At 40.2% G+C, this 22,477-nt stretch overlaps 2 protein-coding genes across 3 annotated transcripts in view; both read left to right on the top strand.

The window, feature by feature from the left end:
• The window catches only part of LOC118362476 (protein lin-52 homolog), a 31,074-nt gene extending 28,484 nt beyond the window's left edge, over nucleotides 1-2,590 (top strand). Inside the window, exon 7 of the mRNA XM_035742832.2 lies at nucleotides 1,687-2,590. Coding sequence (XP_035598725.1) covers nucleotides 1,687-1,742 — 56 coding nt within the window. The 3' untranslated portion in view covers nucleotides 1,743-2,590. The remainder of the gene's footprint in view (nucleotides 1-1,686) is intronic.
• An 8,870-nt stretch (nucleotides 2,591-11,460) lies between these two features.
• Nucleotides 11,461-19,180, top strand: LOC118362040 (visual system homeobox 2-like). 2 transcript variants are annotated; one of them, XM_035742248.1, is made up of 5 exons: nucleotides 11,461-12,319; nucleotides 12,727-12,811; nucleotides 14,059-14,182; nucleotides 17,489-17,669; nucleotides 18,055-19,180. In XM_035742248.1, the coding sequence occupies exons 1-5, from the start codon at nucleotides 11,899-11,901 to the stop codon at nucleotides 18,366-18,368; spliced, it is 1,125 nt and encodes a 374-aa protein (XP_035598141.1). In that variant the 5' UTR covers nucleotides 11,461-11,898; the 3' UTR covers nucleotides 18,369-19,180. The 2 variants fall into 2 exon arrangements, with proteins under 2 accessions (XP_035598141.1, XP_052341321.1); XM_052485361.1 differs by having other exon boundaries at nucleotides 17,992-19,180.
• The last annotated feature ends 3,297 nt before the right edge of the window (nucleotides 19,181-22,477 follow it).

The following is a 22,477-nucleotide window of genomic DNA, read 5'->3' as shown; positions in this document are numbered from 1 at the left end:
AGAGAATGTGAATGCTCAGATACCATCTGTAGAGGTGCTGTCTTTATCAGCATCATAAAATCTGATAGTATTTCAACCACATGAAATATGCATCGAAGCTGAACTCAAATCTTATCAGAAACACATTGGTTTGTTTTCACAGCTTTCTATTTCCGTTACAGCCAGTCAGACAGCTGTCATTTGGACGTTTTGTAAAGAAAAACCTTTTTGTGTGTGTGTTATTGCATTGCTCCGTGAAATAAGATGACAGAGAGAACTTTACCAATGTCAACTAAATTGAAGCATTCGTTCTATCAATCTATTACATTATTCTGTTGAGCAAGGGTTTATTTAGTGTTCTAGGGCGATGACAATAGAGAAGGTGCATGTATTTAATTATAGACTAACAAATAGCCTACCCAAATGACGGAAATTATACGCAGAATCATACACTATATATACAAAGGTGTGTGGACACCCCTTCAAATTAGTAGATTTGGCTATTTCAGCCACACCCGTAGCAGACAGGTGTATAAAATCGAGCTCACAGCCATGCAATCTCCATAGACAGACATTGGCAATAGAATGGCCTTACTGAAGTGCTCAGTGACTTTCAAAGTGGCACCGTAATAGGATGTCACCTTTCCAACAAGCCAGTTCATCAAATTTCTGCCCTGCTAGAGCTGCCCCGGGCAACTGTAAGTGCTGTTATTGTGAAATGGTAATGTCTAGGAGCAACAACAGCTCAGCCACAAAGTGGTAGGCCACACAAGCTCACAGAACCCGACTGCTGAAGTGCATAGTGCGTATAAATCGTCTGTCCTTGGTTGCAACACTCACTAATGAGTTCCAAACTGCCTCTGAAAGCAAAGTCAGCACAAGAACTGTTCGTCAGGCAGCTTCATGAAATGGGTTTCCATGGCCGAGCAGCCACACACAAGCCTAAGATCACCATGAGCGATGCACTTTGGCTGGAGTGGTGTAAAGCTCGTCGCTATTGGACTCTGGAGCATTGGAAACACTTTCTCTGGCGTGATGAATCCCGCTTTACCATCTGGCAGTTCAACAAATTAATCTGGGTTTGGCTGATGCCAGGAGAATGCTACCAGTCCCAATGCATAGCGCCAACTGTAACGTTTGGTGGAGTAGGAATAATGTTCTGGGACTGTTTTTCATGGTTCAGGCTAGGCCCCTTACATCCAGTGAAGGGAAATCTTAACACTACTGTACGACTAGGGTTGCAAAATTCTGGGAACTTTTAGTTCCCTGGTTTTCCAGAAAGTCTGGTTGGAGAATTCTGGATTTCCTGCTTATTCTGGGAAATCTGCAACTGGGAATTTATTGAAAGTTCATGGAATTTTGCAACCCTAGCTACGACATACAATGAAATTCTAGACGTTTCTCTGCTTCCAACTTTGTGGCAACAATTTTCTATATTTGCTGGTTAGGGTTGGGTGTGGATTTTATCTATCACACATAGTCGGGCGGTTGCGGATGGGTTATTAGCAATTGTGGGCAGGTGAACAAACAGCAGACCCTTGCATCACTAGTTCCCAGAAGCATATAGAGAATGAGTGGAAATACTTTTAATTAACAAATTGTTTTTAGGTAGGTTACCTCAAGTTGAATAAGAGGTGCTCCAAAACGTTTGATTTCTGAAATGTTCAGTTGTTGATATTTACATTGTATCATTTGTTAATTCTCCAGCCAGGGAGATGACCAGGGGGAAGTTCCTGAACATCCTGGAGAGACCCAAGAAGTGAAGACCCCAGGACTGCTCTTTACACAGTATGTCTGCAAAGAGAGTAATACAACACCCAGACGACTGATTTAAGAATCAGACTTATGCCTTCATGTATACACTCATACTACAACCATCATCAAGTTCCTGGACTTTTCATTCAAATAGAGACAGTTGGGCTAAATTCACTCACTGCAGAGTTCTCCTCTAACAGACCCTACACACTCTATGCAAATGGGGAGTGTCATATATGATCCGTTCCAGAATTTGATCTGCACAAAGTACGTAGAGCATTATGTATTTGGAGCATTATTTTCACCCCCTGTTGCATAATTAGGTGAGACAATGGCTCAGACTTTTCCTAGCTGGAGATGTCGCAGGGGCTCTGGCCGCGCTGGGGAGCAGTCACTCTCACAAGTTACAAATCTCCACAGGCCACTAATAAGCCCCTAATTGTCTTTCCAATTGACATGGACAGAGCCATCCACTGTCCAAGGGGCTGCACCCCCTGCCTCGTTTGCGTAGTTTGCGTAAAGTGTGTAACGTCCTTAAGAGTCCAATGACTGCAACACTTTTCACCTCCTGTGGTCCTTAAAGAAGGTTCCATTTACTTTTATAATGATTTGAAATGGTGAGTCACTTTCAATTTCCTTTTTAGCTAGCTCGTAGGACTGTTTTGTAAATGAGTGTATATTCTGTATTTATTCATATTTTTTATTTGTATTTGGAGCATTATTTAAATTTTGGTAATTTGTAGAAGAAAATTATGTAATAAAGTCTTAAAATGTTAAATATTTTTCCTCCATCATTTTAGAGCTGGGCGATATGGCCAAAATATCATATCGAAGTATAAAATAAAATTTGACGGTATGATTGTAGTTTATGTTTTTTAATAAGAAAAGTTTTACATTTGCTTCATGAGTAGTGCTTGACCCTAGGGTTGCAACACACACATTCTAAGTTATTTTAATGGGTCTTTATCCATTCTGATTGTTTTATAATGTTAAATTGGTCTTCAACCAAACATAATTTATCAATTTCTGCATTTCCTGCACTGATTTTGAGATCATTTCCACGCTGCCAAGTAGAGCTACACATATGTGTAGTCAATCTAGGCTTTATTTTTAACCAAATGTTGCAATTGTGATTTGACTTGTGATTTAGAGCAAAACACTTGGGTGAACTGTTGGAATCATGGAAATAGAATGATTAGGAACCAACGTTTTGATAAGTGTTTCCTAGGGAACCCTATAAGCTTTGGTTACATTGAACGTTTTCTCTAATCTACTTCACGTAGCTTACATTCCTGCTTCATGTATTCCTCTATGATTTAGAAGACACTGTTGCACAAACAACTTGCTGATTTAGGTCTACGCAATCATTGCAATTATCAGGCTGTATAGCTAATTACGTTTGCTCAGACAGTACATTTATTAGCAAGCTAGCCAACTAACTAGTGATTAGCTTTAGCGCCTAACAAGATTTAGGCCAAACTTCCTAAGAAAAGACAAACCAGCTGTTTGCAGATGTAAGAAACACAAATGAGTAGTGTAATTATAGAAAGCTAGTGGATTTATATTAAGAAGCAAAGTGAAAACAGCATCGTCATCAACATTGACCGTGCAGACTGAACGCGCGTTTCTGGTGTTCGCGGGAACAACAAGTACGCTCCTTGAGTGACGGGACGGGGTTAGGTCTGTGTGGAAAGCGGCATGGAGAGAGATGACTCATGTAGCAAAGTAAACGATACTGAACAAAAAATATAAATGCAACTTGCAACAATTTCAAAGATTCTACCGAGTTACTGTTCATATAAGGAAATCAGTCAATTGAAATACATTCATTAGGCCATAATCTCTGGATTTCACATGATTGGGCAGGGCCCAGCCATGGGAGGCATAGACACACCCACTGGGGAGCCAGGTCCAGCCAATCAGCATTTGTTTTTCCATACAAAAAGGCTTTATTAGAGACATAAATACTCCTCAATTTAATCAGCTGTCCGGTCAGCAGGTGAAGAATCCAGATTGGGAGGTCCTGGGGCTGGCATGGTTAAGAGAAATAAGCCTTTTGTGTGTATGGAAAATGTATGTGATCTATTATTTCAGCTCATATTACATGGGACCAACAATTGCCATGTTGTGTTTATATTTTTGTTCAGTACATAAAAATGGACTTTACACACAGCTTATCATATTTAGCAAACCAAACATTCAAATACCGTTATAGGAGGTAAAGTAAAAACCCAAACCGGTCCGTGCTTCAGTACCGGTATATCATAAAATACAGTATATCGCCCAGCCCTACATCTTTTAGTGTAGTAACATATTTATTAATCAACCGAATTGGAAATCAACCTCCGTGTGCGTCTGTGGATACAATTGCATCTTTCAATGGGTTAGGATACAATGGAATTCACTTCAGAAAGTGGTTTCATGATGCGACAGTTTTTGGGGGGACTCAAACTTTTAATTAGGGCAATAACTTCATGCATGTGCCACTCCATAGACACTCTGTTAGAGCACCTCTCTGGCGTTGGACATGTAAGGAGCTCTGACATGAGAGTGCTTCCCCGCTACAAGGGCATTTTTCCATTTAATGAGGATTGGAAGTAGAGGCCCTACACAAAACAATGTGTAAAAATAATATTGCTCATTCTCATCCCTTTTAATGAGAGTTGACATAATTACTAGGACCATTTATTTTCTAATTAGCACACTTCCAGTGACGTCGGAGCTAGCGGCCAGGCAGAAAGGGAATCAGACAGGCATGCTGAATGGTAAACAAAAAGAAGTCCGTCCAGCATAATTAGGTGAGACAATGTCTCGGACTGTTCCCGGCTGGAGATGTCGCAGGGGCTCTGGCCGCACTGGGGAGCTCTCACTCTCCACAAGTTATACATCTCCACAGGTTGCTAATAAGCCCCTAATTGTCTTTCCGATTCACACAGACAGAGGCTACCCAAGTGGCTGCACCACCTGCCTCTCGCACGGACCCAGCTTCAACTCTTACAAAATAACGATTATATACAGTACTAGTCAAAAGTTTGGACACACCTACTCATTCAGGTGTTTTTCTTTATTTTTACTATTTTCTACATAGTAGAATAATAGTGAAGACGTCACAACTATGATATAACACATGGAATAATGTGTTTTTGGAGTAACCAAAAAAGTGTTCGACAAATATATTTTATATTTGAGATTCTTCAAAGTAGCCACCCTTTTCCTTGTTGACAGCTTAACATTCTCTCAAACAGTCTTAAAGGAGTTCCCACATATGCTGAGCACTTGTTGGCTGCTTTTCCTTCACTCTGCAGTCCAACTGAGGTCGGGTGATTGTGGATGCCAGGTCATCTGATGCAGCACCATCACTATTGGTCAAATAGCTCTTACACAGCCTGGAGGTGTGTTGGGTTGTTGTCCTGTTGAAAAGCAAATGATAGTCACTCTAAGTGCAAACCAAATGGGATGGCATATCGTTTCAGAATGCTGTGGTAGCCATGCTGTGTAAGTGTGCCTTGAAATCTAAATAAATCACAGACAGTGTCACCAGCAAAGCACCCCCACACCATCACACCTGTCCTCCGTGCTTAATGGTGGGAACCACACATGCAGAGATCATCCGTTCACCTACTCTGCGTTTCACAAAGACAAAAATCTCAAATTTAGACTCATCAGACCAAAGGACAGATTTATACCGGTCTAATGTCCATTGCAAGTTCTTGAAATGTTCCGCATTGACTGACCTTCATGTCTTAAAGTAATGATGGACTGTCGTTTTTCTTTGCTTATTTGAGCTGTTCTTGCCATAATATGGACTTGGTCTTTTATCAAATAGGGCTATCTTCAGTATACCAACCCTACCTACCTCATAACACAACTGATTGGCTCAAACGCATTAAGAAGGAAAGAAATACCACAAATTAACTTTAAAACAAGGCACACCTTTTAATTGAAATGCCTCATGGAGCTGTGACTACCTCATGAAGCTGGTTGAGAGAATGCCAAGAGTGTGCAAAGCTGTCATCAAGGCAAAGGGTGGCTACTTTGAAGAATCTCAAATATAACATATATTTTGATTTGTTTAACACTTTTTTGGTTACTACATTATTCCATATGTGTTATGTCATAGTTTTGATGTCTTCGCTATTATTTTACAATGTAGAAAATAAAGAAAAAACTTGAGTGAGTAGGTGCGTCCAAACGTTTGACTGGTACTGTATTGTGTGTATATATATATATCTATATATATATATATATATATATATCATTTCCCCATTCCCAGACAGCATGTGTGATTTCCTGTGTGTGTTGGAGGCTCCTGTGAAGGGCAGGATGGGGTTAGGGGAGTGGATGTGCAGCATCGACTGATGGGCAGGAATTTAAGCTGTGGGAGGAGGGCAATCTACTTATTTTACCCCCAATGCATCCAAGGTTTATTATGGTCCCTTGTAGTCTGTTTAATTGGTCTGCTGTAGTCTAGTGTACAGTGTGTTTGTTTTTTGTCAAATAACCACTATGGAAGCTTTTAACAGAAATTTTACATCATTAGAAGGGTGAAAAGGGACTGTTTAGCTCAGGTAGTGTAGAGCTGACTGGTTGACACTGGTTTACATGGCCTATTGCTGAGTTGGCTGGTTAACACTTGTTGTTACTGGCTGATGTACATTGATCAGTCTACTGAGCGTTGACACAGTAAGTGACCTGACGTTCACAATATGCTGCAATCGCTGGTGGCTGCCTGTCATGCGAAGCCTCCAGTCCAGCCAGACATGCTCCTCAAGAAACAGGTCATTCCCCATGGAGGGGTCGTCTATACAGAGAGAAAAAAACTCCTCCATCCATCAACAATACATAGACCTGACCTCACCGAGCCTCGCTGCCCCGACAAACGTCAATCCGATGTGCCCTCAGGCCTTTAATTAGCTGTCAATTAGTGCAAATTAATCAACTCCTCGCCTAGTTAAGCAATGCCGGCAGGCAGCTCCCAAACACGCCATTGTAGAGGAGCCATGAGAACTGGAGCTTGCAAACTCACTTTGCATCAGGGGGTCATCACGCCCTTGGCAGCGCTTTGGGGAAAGAAAAAAAACAGAACCTCTTGCAGTGTTTTAGTTTTCCCTTGACTCGGCACAAGATGTGTTCTGTCGTCAGGACAGGCTCCCTGTTTCAACACAGAGCTATAGAGTTAGGAGCCGGGCTTGATTCAGAACTATAACAGCTGAATCACAAAATATGTTGGATTTACCTGCTGGCACAGTCTGATTAGAGTGGAAAAATGCTGCGTCTCGTTCGTTATATCTGCACAGTATAGGGTGAATGCAGATGTATGGTTGTGTGAGCATCAGTGATCCTTCATTTAGATTGCATAGTATGAGATATGAAGTTCAAGCAATCTGCAGGGGCTGTGCAAATGCATAGTTATGTTACTTATACAGCTCATCATCTAGTGACCTTCCTGTATACTGAAAGTTCTTTACCTATTCATTATAAATAGACATCAAGCTTTTCCCATTAAAATGACAGCAGACTGAAGACTCCATTCATATTCAAAGGGGGAGGTTTTTGTTTGAGACATTAAGATATCTGGTGAAATGGAAAGTGACAGTTAAACATCCTCTGGTTTGATCTCTCGTCTATGAAGGTCAAGAAGTTTACTTCAGATGACCTCAGTTTGTCTGACACACTAGATAGTCATATTTGGAATGGCTACGTAATAATGTGCTTTAAAGTTGAAGCACACATTTGTTTATTTCTTCTCCATTTCAGCCTCCTTTCGTCGAGTTGAAATTTTAACCTATATTTGTTTCTGGTTTACACAACATGACAACTCTCCCACAGTAAGATGGAAACAGAGGGAAAGGGGGAACAGAACAGATAAACACATTTTTGCAACAGCTGTTTGCCTTTTAATCTGCAGCCTTCAGATCTTGTGGTCTTTGATGAGCAACCAAATACACGAATGACTGAACTAAATCTTCCCTTAATCTAGAGCCCTATTAGACTCTCCTCTCCTCTGCATGTAAATCAGGGTGGAGTCATTTTCATATGGAGATGGGTTATTAAAAGCCATACTGAGAAAGAGGGTCTCTTGCAACAATAAACAACAAAGCCGCGATAGATTGCAACAGAAGTGGAGTGAGGGCAGGAACACGCGGTGTAATTGACAGGTCATCCTGACTCACGGTTCCATGTGAATAGATGGGTTTATCTCGACTGGCTGATGCGTCATTAGCATATCCTGATAACATTGATTTCTTCATTACCCGTAATGAAATTTCCACTTAATAGCCTCCTAATTAGTTTCAACTGGTGATCGAGTAATTGTTGCGGTAATGTTTTTCTCCCTCTTAATCAGTGGCTCAATTTTAACTGTTTGATGTAGTTTACAATATTTATTTTGTTTTAGCATCCATGTCTCATTCACCCCATTGACTAGATCAGATATGGACATAATCACACATTTCAAGAACAAAATGCAATTTAGCCTGCCAGAATAACCATTTTACCAAACGTTTCCTTTTCGACACAAATTGCCATGCCCTAATGGCTATTTACAGTGCCTTCAAAAAGTATTCACACCCCTTGACTTTTTCCACATTTTGTTGTGTTACGGCCTGAATTTAAAATGGATTAAATAGAGATTTTTTTTATCATTAGCCAACATACAATACCCCATAATGTCAAAGTGGAATTATGTTTTTAGAAATGTGTAAAAATGTATTAAGAATGAAAGCTGAAATGTCTTGAGTGAATAAGTATTCAACCCCTTTGTTAATGGCAAGCCTAAATAAATTGAGGAGTCAAAATGTGCTTAACAAGTCACATAAAAGTTGCCTGGACTCACTCTGTGTGCAGTAATAGTGTTTAACATGATGTTTGAACGACTACGTCATCTCCACCACACCCACAATTATCTGTAAGGTCCCTCAGTCAAGCAGTGAATTTAAGCATAGGGAAGTTAGTAATGACACTTTGGATGGTGTATCAATACACCCAGTCACCACAAAGATACAGGCGTCCTTCCTAACTCAGTTGCTGGAGGGGAAGGAAACCGCTCAGGGATTTCTCCATGAGGGCAATGGTGAATTTAAAACAGTTACAGAGTTTAATGGCTGTGATAGGACAAAACTGAGGATGGATCAAAAACATTGTAGTTACTCCACAATACTAACCTAACTGACAAAGGGAAAATAAGGAAGCCTGTACAGAATAAAACTTTTCCAATACATGCATCCTGTTTGCAACAAGGTACTAAAGTAATACAGCAAATCCAATGCAACACATTACTGAGTACCATTCTCCATATTTTCAAGCATAGCGGTGGCTGCGTCATGTTATGGGTATGCGTGTATTCGGGATACAAAAGAAGCAGAATGGAGCTAACCACAGGCAAAATCCTAGAGGAAAACCTGGTTCAGTCTGCTTTCCACCAGACACTGAGAGATGAATTCACCTTTCAGGTGAAATCTACAATGGCATTGCTTACCAAGAACAGTTTTAATTTAAATCTACTTGAAAATCAATGGCAAAACCTGAAAATGGTTGCCGAGCAATTTAAAAAAAAATATTATTTAACTAGGCAAGTCAGTTAATAACACATTATTATTTACAATGACGGCCTCGGAACAGTGTGTTAACTACCTTATTCAGGGGCAGAACGACAGATTTTTACCTTGTCAGCTCGGGGATTCGATCTAGCAACCTGTCGGGTACTGACTGGCCCAACGAGATATTTCTATATTTCGTTTTCTATACATTTACAAAACTGTCTAAAAATATGTTTTCACTTTGTCATTATGGGGTATTGTGTGTAGACGGGTGAAATAATATATATTTAATAAATGTTTAATTCCGTCTGTAACACAACAAAATGTGGCATAAATCAAGGGGTATGAATACTTTCCTAAGGCACTGTATCTACATCGAAATGGGGTTGGGGTTATCTTCAAACGTGTAAATTATATATTGAATGAACCGCTCTGTCGCCATGGATAGGTCGGTTTTAGCCTGACGTAATTCAGAGAGCCTGTGGGCTAATGGTATGAGATGTCTTGTTTACACATGATAACCCACACCTGACTCCAACGGGATTATGTCTCTATCAGTAGCCATGGCTGGACATCATCCGTAAATGTTCACATTCACAATATCATCAAGTTCCCATCGAATCAGTATGTGTCATTTCTTGTGGAATAACTAAGTAGGCATAATACCTAACGCGCTTCTTGTCTACTTTAAACCAGGACATGTATTAATCTATTACCACGTGGCACTTAGATAAAATCGGAGTTAGCTTTGTCCCCCTCAGATCGTTTCAACTCATTTCCATAAATTATCTGGGTGTAATTATCTGTCCAGATGTCCAAATTGTCCCACACACATCTCCAAACGCATCCAAACCCTATGCGGAAAACAATGATTGTATGACTTATTTGACCCATTAGTAGGCCTAATCGTAAACCTGCTCACAACAGCTTGACAAAATAATGCTGCCATATACAAGCATTTAGCTACACAAAGAGCATTTCGCTACACCCGCAATAACATCTGGTAAATATGTGTATGTGACCAATAAAATGTCATTACATTCGAAACTAACTAAGTAGGTCACTCTGTGAATTGAACCAAATGAAGTATACTATTCCTCTCAAATGAAACGACTTATTCTGTGGAAAAGAACTCTGAGATATAGGATAACGAATGCTATTGCAGGGAGAAAAGGTGGCTATCTAATCTAATTTATTGTTGGAACAATTATACGAATAATGCCAATTTAATTTATATAAAATCTATGTTTTTCAAATAGCCTAATTCGATAAAATGTAGAACAAAATAGTCGAAATAGATTTTGACGTTAAAATAGGCCTGCCTACATGTTCTCTCCAAATATTTAACCTAAACTGCCTTTATTCAAACAAAGTGAATTGTGCATATACATTGCGTTGGATTGCACCCGGGATTGAAATGTGAATTGAAAAGAAAAGCAATTAGCAAGACAAATAAAGAAATGTATGTAACACATTAAACATCCGATAAAATGGTGACATTTTTGATAATGGTAATCATCTTTATTCATTTGATTTCACTTTATGAACATCGTGCACGCATGCTTAGCATGCTCCCCATGCATCAGTAACTTTTGGAGTTTAAGAGGTTTAATACAACTCGGACTATCCTTTTCTAAACGATTGAAAGTGAAACAGTAGGCTAATGTTGCTTTTGTTTGTATAATTAATTAGACACCACGTTGTTTAATAAATAGATTCTAATAGGCCTAAGCGTTGGTAGCCCAGATTGTTTCCTAATTTTCCATTTCTCATGTGAAATAAATATCTCCATAATCTGTAATGTACTGCCGCTGCTGTGAAATAGCAGTCTGTGGCGAGGCAGAGATGTGTGTTCGCGTCCAGCTGTCGTTTTGGAGAGGCTTTGATTTCTGTGTGTTTTCCTCTGTAGCATCTGGAGATCAATTATCCGTTCATGTGAGGCAACGGATGGACATGGAGATCATAGAAGATAGAAGTAGCACTAGAAGCTGGTCTGAAATATATTCAATGAAGAGGCTAATAGCCTAAACACTGACTAACATGCATCTTAATTTTATGAAATCAAATCGGTAACTTAATCCAGATCCCAGGTCGATTCAATCCCTCTCAAATAATTGTAATCCTGCATGAAACGTATAATATCGAGATCACGTTTAAATACCAGAATAATTGTCATATTCTATATACAGTATAAACGGTCACACATATCAATGAAAAACATAGCAAACGGCGTGTGGCTATATATTTTTCTCAGTACATTGGATGGATAGCATAGCTTCGTGTTAGCCTACATTCTTTAAGTCAGTCCACCTTTTTCATCTTCTTTATCCGCAGGCGTTTTGGGTTAACCTGACACTCTGGTTTGTGTAGCCTACCTACAGCCTTATAATATATCAGTTATTTCGGAATAAACCGTTTCCAAATGCGCGTAATAATGCCTGATGCGCAGGAATCCGGAAAAATCCCTCGTAGCTGATTGGCTGCTGGACTCTGACTCTTGTTGGGATGGACCTGTTGGATAAAAGGACCATTTTAGAGAGTCTCGAGTGATACATCGTGGCTATTGCACTGGGGACCGACCTGTGAACCGATACAAATAGGGAATAGGCCAACTATCGAAGACACCATGACAGGTAAACAAGGAGCTGCGGTGCTATCGGAAACGTTGAATATATCCAAAACGTCCTCTATCGGTGCTAACGGAGGGAATAACAGCCTGCACCAACAATCAAAGAACAGCGCCACGCACCCTCCCAGATGCACGGGATTCGGGATACAGGAGATTTTAGGGCTGAATAAAGAGCCTTCGGCGGCCCCGAGGAGCGCCTTGCAGTCGCTGCCAGCTGGGGCGCACCTGCTTGCCGCCAGGTCAATGCTTGGCCCCGCTGGTGTAGGAGTTGGGATGGGATTAATCGGGCCTGGAGGGATTCCGTCATTCTACAGGCAACCAGCGTTTTTGGAGGTCCTGCAGGATGCGCAGAACGTTCACTTGCAAACCCACAATAGAACTGTGGGACATCTGGACCACAGCCAGTCCCCCAGTTCAGGTAGGAATTGCAGTCGTCATTACATTAAATACTTAAAATATACAGTTGTATTATTAGTATTAGTAATAGTAGTACTATTATTAGTAGTTAGCCTATTATTCTTATTAGTGGTAGTAGTAGTAGTAGTAGTAAACTAGTATTAGTATTCATATTATTATTAGGCTGAACTTTAATGGATAACACAATGGATAACCATAGGCAACTTATAATATAAAATTATACTAACAATAATACAAATAGGCTACTTATGTCAGTATTATGACAAGAACAGAATATAATAACATCTTTGTTATACGTTGTTTCTTAGCCTACTCAATTTTAACACAACAATTGTGATAACATATTGAATATGTCTAATTCCTCAAACGAGTCATTCATGTTATTCCAACGTTTTCTAATATTCACAGACTCAGAAGATGTGTCATCAAGCGAACGAAAACTCTCAAAGAACTCGTTAAGCCAGAGCAAGAAACGGAAGAAAAGACGTCACCGGTAGGTGTTGCATTCCAATACATGATAGGCCTATTGTTGTTTATCAGAACGCTATAGCCTAATAGCTTGAAATTCTGAAGCGCACGTTTCAACATTTTTTTGTTTGGCCTAACGATACTTGTTTTTTGTTTAGGTCTTTTGAACTGTCTTAATTCAAGAACAACTATTTTGGATGTTGTGAAGGCTATTGTGACAAGATTGAAAAATTTGAAAATGTATTGAAGAATTGAAAAAGTAGCCCATGCTAATTACTGAGCTGACAAACAGCTTGTCCTTTATTATCCATTATTAATAACCTTTTAACAAATATGGAATTACATTTAATATAGGGTCTAGGCCTAGATGTTATAAAGTTAATACAAATTATTTTTATGCAGTTAGGCTTACAACTCATTTCCTTATTTAATGGTCTTTGGATTCCATTTTTCCATATAGCAAATTAATGATTTAGGCCTGCAAGTGTGAATTTACAGGCTAGTCTACTCTAATAATTCCGTATTATTTCATGCATTTTTGTTAATTCATTTTGATGTACATTTGTTTTGGGGTGTGAAAGCATCAGCGTTTTGTTGCGAATCAGCCCCGGTCAATTCATGATGCATGGCCTATTTTGAATATAGACTTTTTACAATCGAGTGTATAGACCTAATAGTACACCATATGGATATAGCCTACCTTTTACTTATTAAAACGTTTCATAAAGATATAGGCTGAGTCTGTGTAGACTTTATAATTCCTTTATGAGGGGGATGAGACATTGAAATGGAAATAGATCATTTCCCTTTTCTCCAGCATAAAGAAAGAAAAAGCCTGCTCAATGTTTTGCTAATCTTTTTTTAATTTATCCATTTATTTATACTCACTTACCGAGTGCATGAAAATGATGCAATATCCATACACGTTGCTTTCTGGCTTACATGCATTGGCTACTGAATACTTGTTATTGTAATGAAATACTATGATCGGGCAGCTGCTTTTGGGTGGCATGTGGAGGAGATGGTCGCTGCATTGAGTTAGGCCTACTCTATTTTTAAAATGCACCATTGTTTTGCATGTACCTAAGATTAAATGCATACCACCAAAACCTTTGTATATATAAGATGTACGGCATGCATTGGGCCACCGTGCAAATTAAGGTGTGCAGTTGATCTGTTTAAATGAAATAATAGTCAACCGAGCTTGCCTATTTATTTGCATTGCGACCATTTTTTCAATGTGGACAATTTACATATTTCATATTTCTTCAGAACCATATTCACATCTTACCAGCTCGAGGAGTTGGAGAAGGCCTTTAATGAAGCTCACTACCCAGATGTGTATGCAAGAGAGATGCTGGCTATGAAAACAGAGCTTCCTGAGGACAGAATACAGGTATGACAGCAGGCTGTTGGTGTTGGCAGTTTCTTATTGTATATCATGTCAGAGGAAATTTATTTTTTTCACTTGAGTTCTTCCTCCCCAACATAAATGCATTCAATTTATTAGCATAAACTAAAATAGCATTTAAATGTCTCAGAACAGCATTATTCATGTTTATAGCCTATTATATGTATTTATCTACTGGATTAAATGACTGGAATATTATGTCAGATATAGTTTATTTTTTATTTTTTACATCTTACTCAGTGTCCTTGCAAAGAAAATCAAACTGGAATATAGTTACTCTGCAAAATATTTAATACAGGAGAACTTGTGCTAATTGTAAAAAATCTTTCTCCAATTAAATGCGATTAACAGTGAATAATTCCTCTTCTTTTTAATATATGTTCTTCATTTATCTTAGAGCAAGCACTATTAAGCACTATTGATATCTGTCACTGGATACATTGCGACTTTGATCTGCTTTTGATATTGGCATTGTTAGCATTATTCTCTTGGAAATAATCATAATTCAATGTACATGATAATGGTTGTAGTTTTGCTAACAAATTAATGATCAGTTGGGCCTTAAGGGCCCAATGCAGCCTCTTTTATATCAATATGAAATCATTTCTGGCTAACAGTGAAGTACCTTACTTAAATAGATTACCATTAAAATGGGCAAAAGTAGCTATTTATCAAAAAACTATTTCTCAAGCAAACATTTGGCTAGGACTGTCTGGGAGTGGTCTGAGGGAGGAGGGGAAAACTAGCTTTCATTAGCAGAGAGGTTTGGAACTCTCTTTGTTATTGGTCTATTAACCAATTTACCACATGGTGATGTCACTATGGAAAGCCAAAACTCCTGTGGAATATCATATCATTCCTTTATGGGCAGAAGGTGGTTTTGGGGTCCATGGACAGAGTACAGGACACTAATGGCCGGAATGGAGGAAATTGAATGGCATCAAACACCTGGAAACCATGGAAACCATGTGTTTGATGTATTTGATACCATTCCATTGATTCCACCCCAGTCATTACCACGACCCCGTTCTCACCAATCAAGGTACCACCAACCTCCTGTGCTGCTGGTGATGTCATCACACCAAACAGGCTGAAATTTCAGGAAGTCTTTTCCAACAGCTCTTACACTAAAAGGGCATTACCATCAATTTCACAGCATTAGTCCAACCTCATAATATACAGGTAACTGCCAAAATAAAAGACAGTCTTGAGTAAATTATGGATTCAAAGTATAGCAGGGGCTTCCACACGGGTGTGGTTCCTGAGTTAATTAAGCAATTAAAACATCCCATCATTCTTAGGGTCATGAATAAAAATGCCCAGTTGCACATTATTTTGGCTACCATGGCTAGAAGAAGAGATCTCATTGACTTTCAAAGAGGGGTTTCAAAGGAGCACAAGGGGTTTAAAGTGTGTGTGTGTGTGTGTGTGTGTGTGTCTCAGTCACCACATCTCAAACCAATTGAACACTTATAGGAGATTCTGGAGCGGGGCATGAGACTGCGTTTTCCAACACTATCAACAAAACACCATCCTTCCATCCTTGCATCCTTCCAATAGAGTGCCAGACACTTGTAGAATATATGCCAAGATGCATCAAAGCTGTCCTGACGCCTCTGGCGGCTTGTGTCAGCCCAACGCCCTATTAAGATACGTTATATTGGTATTTCCTTTATTTTTTCAATTACCTGTATATAAAACATAGGAATATGAAGATTTTGACTGCACTGGACCTTTACGTTGAAATAGACTCGTCTCAACATTTTTGGCTTTATGCGTGGGATTCAAATAACCTTGATCCAGACTATAAAGCAGGTATTAAAAAAACAATGAATTGCCTAAAAAATGAAAAGTGGAGTGATCTAGGGCTAGCCTACTCTGCACTTGACGAACTGGTTAACCACATAATGTTTTACGGAGGATGCAAGTGAGCCCACGTAAATCGATCAGAGATGTCAAAGACACCTCTAGCAGCATCCTCGCCAGAGCAGATCATCTCTCATCAGGCGCAGTTGGATGTGAAACAATTTGTTCTCGGAGAGGAGCACTAACGACCTAATCATGCTATCAAGGCGGAAGAAGATTGCGGTGTGACCTGGACCATCCATCTGCCCGAGCGCCTTTTAATTTCGTTCTCATTAAGGCTCTTCGCCGCGAATAAATAATAAGGAAATAAATAAATAAACGTAGGCTATTCCTATCCTAAATAAAATTAACACCCAATTTTCTCATAGATTGTAATTAGTTAAATCAGACGAGCTTGCCCTGTTCCAGGGGGAGGCTGGCTCGAGACACTGGGAGTTCAGACGAAATAACTACATTGAATTTATTAGCACGGGTCAATAGCGCCGTTCCCCCGAGTCCCGCTCGTTTAATTTCCCGTGATATTTGCCCGCCTGTCCACCATCGATTGGGCTTGAAATTAACTTATTTTTCAATCAGCCTCGGCGTGCCCTAGGGGTCGCTTCTGCTCGCAGCTTCCCCCTCGGCTTCCTTTGAGGGCCAGAGAAACAATTTCTCATAAAAAAAGTATCTTGTATGAAATAAGGGCTATCACCAGAATTACCAGAAAAAGGTTCTAAATGGTTTTGATCATTTTCAATTTAATGTCTGGGCCCCCTCCACAGTCGAGACATCTCTGTGCTTGCCCCTCTTATTATTTTTTGCACTGCACATACAGCCATCAGAAGTGGCCAAGGCTGTTTAACAGCTCTGTGTTGTGCTATGAAATCAATTTGGCCTCTCACTGAGCTGACAGATAGTCAGATAGCCACTAGTCATGGTTGGGCAAGTGAAGTATCTTAATGTTTTAGTCACTATCCATCTACACTACCTCAGGCTGGGGGGAGATAGGGACTGACAGAAGGCAGAGATCATTCAGAGACCACCAGCAGCCTGTATGGGAAATCAATGTGCTGAATCAAATCACATCAGTTTTATCTTATCACCACACATTACATAAGAGATCTTTACATATATCTCAAACAACACAACACTGAAATGAATGTAAACTGGAATAATAGTGAGAGAAACAAGACCAGATTAAGTTATGTAGTTTTCACAAATAAAATAAGATAATTGTCATAAAGGGCCATTAGGTTTGCCAAAGATTGGGCTGGATTTTTCACAGGGTGGACAACTGTGTCACAATGTGATGCCAGTGCTAGAGCCAGTTAAGGTGGTGGTGTCTGTCAATTAGTAGACTCATTGATGCTGCTTGTGTCAGTGTGTCTGAATATTGCTAGTTTCAGTGTTGGTCAGGGGTACTGAATAATTCTTCCTGGGTTACAGGTCTGGTTCCAGAACCGCAGGGCCAAATGGAGGAAAAGGGAGAAGTGCTGGGGACGCAGCAGTGTGATGGCAGAGTATGGCCTGTATGGAGCCATGGTCCGCCACTCCATCCCCCTACCGGATTCCATCCTCAAGTCTGCCAAGGATGGCATCATGGACTCCTGTGCCCCATGGCTGCTTGGTATGAGACTAATGTTTTATCTGCAGCAGGTTTCACCCTCCATGCTTACTCTCAGATATTTTCCACATTTTACTTTCCTACTTGTGATTGTGGGTTGTGTCCCTCGTCATTCAGGGAAGAGGCCAAACACACCATTTCATACTTGATTTCATCTTTTCATCAAATGAAATGATCAAGATATCATAATTTACATATCGCTTAGTGGGAGAGAAAAACTATTCAGCAAATATTTACTATCGTTTTACACTTATTAGGAATCCTCAATTTGAAGATCATATTCCTATAGCTAAATCAGAACTATTTCTTTGCTTACTATTTTCAGTTCAAGATGGCTTTCCAATCAGCAGACGCTTTTCTAAATCCGAATACCCACAATTCTTTACAGGGATGCACAAAAAGTCCATGGAGACCACGGTCGTCCAGCCAAAAGGGAAGTCCGATGTTCCCCAGCAGCCAGCCATTCAGAGGGCTGAAGAGTGCAACGTGGAGGAGAAGAGGGCAGAGGGCAAGTCACCCATCTCCAAAGAGGAACTGAGGGAGAACAGCATCGCAGCACTCAGGGCAAAAGCACAGGAGCACAGTGCCAAGGTGCTCGGGACTGTTACATGCGAGAGACCAGAGAGCAAAGTGGAGAGACAGGCGACAGAGGAAAAATCTAGTGGCCCTTTGAGTCCAGTGGAAGAGCCCAAGAGTCCATAGACCCTCACTTTGTACAGACTTTGCAGTGCCCTTGACTGTGCTCTAAACATCTGTATGGACTCAACTAGATTGATCAGTATTACAGTGTTCTCTGAGAGGTTTTTACATGTTGAACATCCTAGATCTCTATTATACTGTTTTAAAATGACCTGCTTTATACTGGTCTTCCTATTGGAAAGATTACATATCTACATTTGTATTTTATTGACTAAGAAAAACCCCAATGCACTTTCTGTCTTTCTTACTCACTGACATTCATGCAAATATTGATGCTTACATATTGTTGAAAATGGTTTCATATGGGGTTAGCAGTCCATACAGATGTATATTGCTGACAACCCCTATAACTAGAAGACACCCACTTTACACATTTCTATCATTGAATATTCTTAAACTACTAATTCAGCGTGCAAAGTGCATACTTGTGTTTGTTATAATGAACCAATTAGGACATTTGTTGATATATAAGTTTGTTGATATATAAGTAGCCAATCTCTGAAAATGTTCTGTACTCTATATTGAATTTGCAGCATCCATAGTGTTGATGCTGACTGTGTTTCTTGTCTAGTCGCTCCACTGAAGCGACTAGACATCTGTGGGATGAGGATGTACGAAAGGGAAACCATTATTCCACTAATTTGGAACACAAAATAATTAAAACGTTGTCTTACATTGTTCTTATGCTGTATATAATGGAGATAAAGACAGCTCACAAAGGCACTGTTAAAATATACTTTCGTGTAGTCTTTAAATGTTTGTGTTTTTGTTTCACAGTCTGTATAGTATGCAATACAAAGTATGAAACCATTGTTTATGAGGTCTGCTGTTACATTATTTTGTGTATTACCTCATCACAAAGCCAAGTGGCCAGGTGAACCTGCACGAGAGAAGCTGTAGGTCTATAATTATTGATATTCTTCACTATCTGGGCTTACTTATGATATTTACATCTTCCGTAAGCAGCAAGAAGTAAGTCCTGGACTGCTGTACCAGACAAAGGATGCTCTAAAATCCACCAGAGTTGTCCTTGTTGTCATTCCCTGTGCATGATGCTCCGTTGGTCATGGTCATTAGAAGGTGGCTAGCTGGTCCTATAACTGAACGCGCTGCCTGTTCCCAGGGCAGCCATGTGTAGCACTGTGTTCTGTCTGCAATCTGTTGCAGTTGAGAGACTTCAATCTCTCAAATTAAACTATGGGGCTGATGCATGAGGACCATATGGAAGAGCCAGTGAAACAGCCCAGATGAGAAGCTCTCAGCCTGTATTAAAGGCACCTGCTCTGATACTTACCAAGAACCTTATCAGGCTCTAGTAATGCTTTTTTATCCCTTCGTTTCAGATGTTTAGATCACTTATCCTTCACAGCTTTTTTTATGTATGCACATACTGCTAGCTGCAATGTTGAGCTAACGTATATGCATTGGTTCACAAGTCAACGTGACGCAAGGGATTTAGATTCGATTTATTAAGAGTGGATGCAAGATGGGATCCATCAGATTGCATGTTGAATCAGATTCACTCCTCAGTGGCAGATGAGTGTCAGTAGGCATCAACACGTTTGCACGGCAGAATATTATAATAATTTTTGGCTACGTTTACACAGGCAGCCCAATTCTGATCTTTTGTCCAATTATTGGCAAAATACCAATTAGTGGAAACAGATCGGAATTGGGCTGCCTGTGTCACATGTTAGGGGAAATACTGGCAATTTCTAACTGACAGAAACAAGCATACATAAATAATAATGATAAGGAAATAGCATTACTAGAGGCAGTATAATAGGTATATTAAAACATTCCAAATAAGTGTTGTATTTCATTTGTAATGTTAAGGATCTTGACCACTTTATAAATGGTATTAGGCCAACTGTAGTACTAATAGCCAGATGTGGAGATGCAGCCTGCTCAACACTAATCTCCTATAGTGTATCTGCAGCACTCTGTCCATCCTGAATCATCACTACTGGATCTTTGATTCCAGCTGCTCCTCATCATCATTGACCCTGTATGGCTAGTGCCACTGTCATTAGATTTACACTGTTCATTTGACCCTAATTTAATTAAGTGTAATCAATTCAATGACATCTGGTGTGATAATGAATGATTTGTGTAAAAAAAAAACACATGTTTTAGGAACATCGATTTCATTCATTGAGGGATATTTGCCACTATTGATTCAATGGTCCAGTTTATTAAAAATGCCGGAAATTTCAGATCACATAAAAATAAGCCATTTACAGTGTACTCGGAAAGTAGTCAGACCCCTTGACTTTTTCAACATTTTGTTATGCTACAGCCTTATTCTAAAATCAAATCAAATCAAATGTATTTTTATAGTCCTTCGTACATCAGCTGATATCTCAAAGTGCTGTACAGAAACCCAGTCTAAAACCCCAAACAGCAAGCATTGCAGGTGTAGAAGCACGGTGGCTAGGAAAAACTCCCTAGAAAGGCCAAAACCTAGGAAGAAACCTAGAGAGGAACCAGGCTATGTGGGGTGGCCAGTCCTCTTCTGGCTGTACCGGGTGGAGATTATAACAGAACATGGCCAAGATGTTCAAATGTTCATAAATGACCAGCATGGTCGTATAATAATAAGGCAGAACAGTTGAAACTGGAGCAGCAGCACGGTCAGGTGGACTGGGGACAGCAATGAGTCATCATGTCAGGTAGTCCTGGGGCATGGTCCTAGGGCTCAGGTCCTCCGAGAGAGAGAAAGAAAGAGAGAAGGAGAGAATTAGAGAACGCACACTTAGATTCAAACAGGACACCGAATAGGACAGGAGAAGTACTCCAGATATAACAAACTGACCCTAGCCCCCGACACATAAACTACTGCAGCATAAATACTGGAGGCTGAGACAGGAGGGGTCAGGAGACACTGTGGCCTCATCCGAGGACACCCCGGACAGGGCCAAACAGGAAGGATATAACCCCACCCACTTTGCCAAAGCACAGCCCCCACACCACTAGAGGGATATCTTCAACCACCAACTTACCATCCTGAGATAAGGCTGAGTATAGCCCACAAAGATCTCCGCCATGGCACAACCCAAGGGGGGCGCCAACCCAGACAGGATGACCACATCAGTGAATCAACCCACTCAGGTGACGCACCCCTTCCAGGGACAGCATGAGAGAGCCCCAGTAAGCCAGTGACTCAGCCCCTGTAATAGGGTTAGAGGCAGAGAATCCCAGTGGAAAGAGGGGAACCGCCAGGCAGAGACAGCAAGGGCGGTTCTTTGCTCCAGAGCCTTTCCGTTCACCTTCCCACTTGTGGGCCAGTCTACACTCAATCATATGACCCACTGAAGAGATGAGTCTTCAGTAAAGACTTAAAGGTTGAGACCGAGTTTGCGTCTCTGACATGGGTAGGCTCTATAGGAGAAAGCCCTGCCTCCAGCTGTTTGCTTAGAAATTCTAGGGACAATTAGGAGGCCTGTGTCTTGTGAGTAGCGTATAGGTATCAAGGACCAAATCAGAGAGATAGATAGGAGCAAGCCCATGTAATGCTTTGTAGGTTAGCAGTAAAACCAAATCAGCCCTTTGATGGCCAGTGTAGAGAGGCTAGCACTGGAGTAATATGATCAAATGTATTGGTTCTAGTCAGGATTCTAGCAGCTGTATTTAGCACCAACTGAAGTTTATTTAGTGCTTTATCCGGGTAGCCGGAAAGTAGAGCATTGCAGTAGTCTAACCTAGAAGTGACAAAAGCATGGATTAATTTTTCTGCATCATTTTTGGACAGAAAGTTTCAGATTTTTGCAATGTTACGTAGATGGAAAAAAGCTGTCCTTGAAATGGTCTTGATATGTTCTTCAAAAGAGAGATCAGGGTCCAGAGTAACACAGAGGTCCTTCACAGTTTTATTTGAGACGACTGTACAACCATTAAGATGAATTGTCAGATTCAACAGAAGATCTCTTTGTTTCTTGGGACCAAGAACAAGCATCTTTGTTTTGTCCGGGTTTAAAAGTAGAAAGTTTGCAGCCATCCACTTCCTTAGGTCTGAAACGCATGCTTCTAGCAAGAGCAATTTTGGGGCTTCACCATTTTTCATTGAAATGTACAGCTGGTGTCATCCGCATAGCAGTGAAAGTTAACATTAT

The sequence above is a fragment of the Oncorhynchus keta genome, chromosome 29, assembly GCF_023373465.1.
Source record: "Oncorhynchus keta strain PuntledgeMale-10-30-2019 chromosome 29, Oket_V2, whole genome shotgun sequence".
Taxonomy (NCBI): Eukaryota; Metazoa; Chordata; class Actinopteri; order Salmoniformes; family Salmonidae; genus Oncorhynchus; species Oncorhynchus keta.
The sequence above is the reverse complement of the archived record's forward strand: the minus strand, read 5'-3'. Positions and strand labels throughout refer to the sequence as shown.

Excerpts from the sequence above, each read along its gene's own strand:
- LOC118362040 (XM_052485361.1), top strand. The coding sequence starts at position 11,899 with ATGACAGGTAAACAAGGAGCTGCGGTGCTATCGGAAACGTTGAATATA. Across the intron at positions 12,320-12,726 it reads CAGCCAGTCCCCCAGTTCAG|ACTCAGAAGATGTGTCATCA; the intron begins GTAGGAATTGCA and ends TAATATTCACAG. Across the intron at positions 14,183-17,488 it reads TTCCTGAGGACAGAATACAG|GTCTGGTTCCAGAACCGCAG; the intron begins GTATGACAGCAG and ends CCTGGGTTACAG.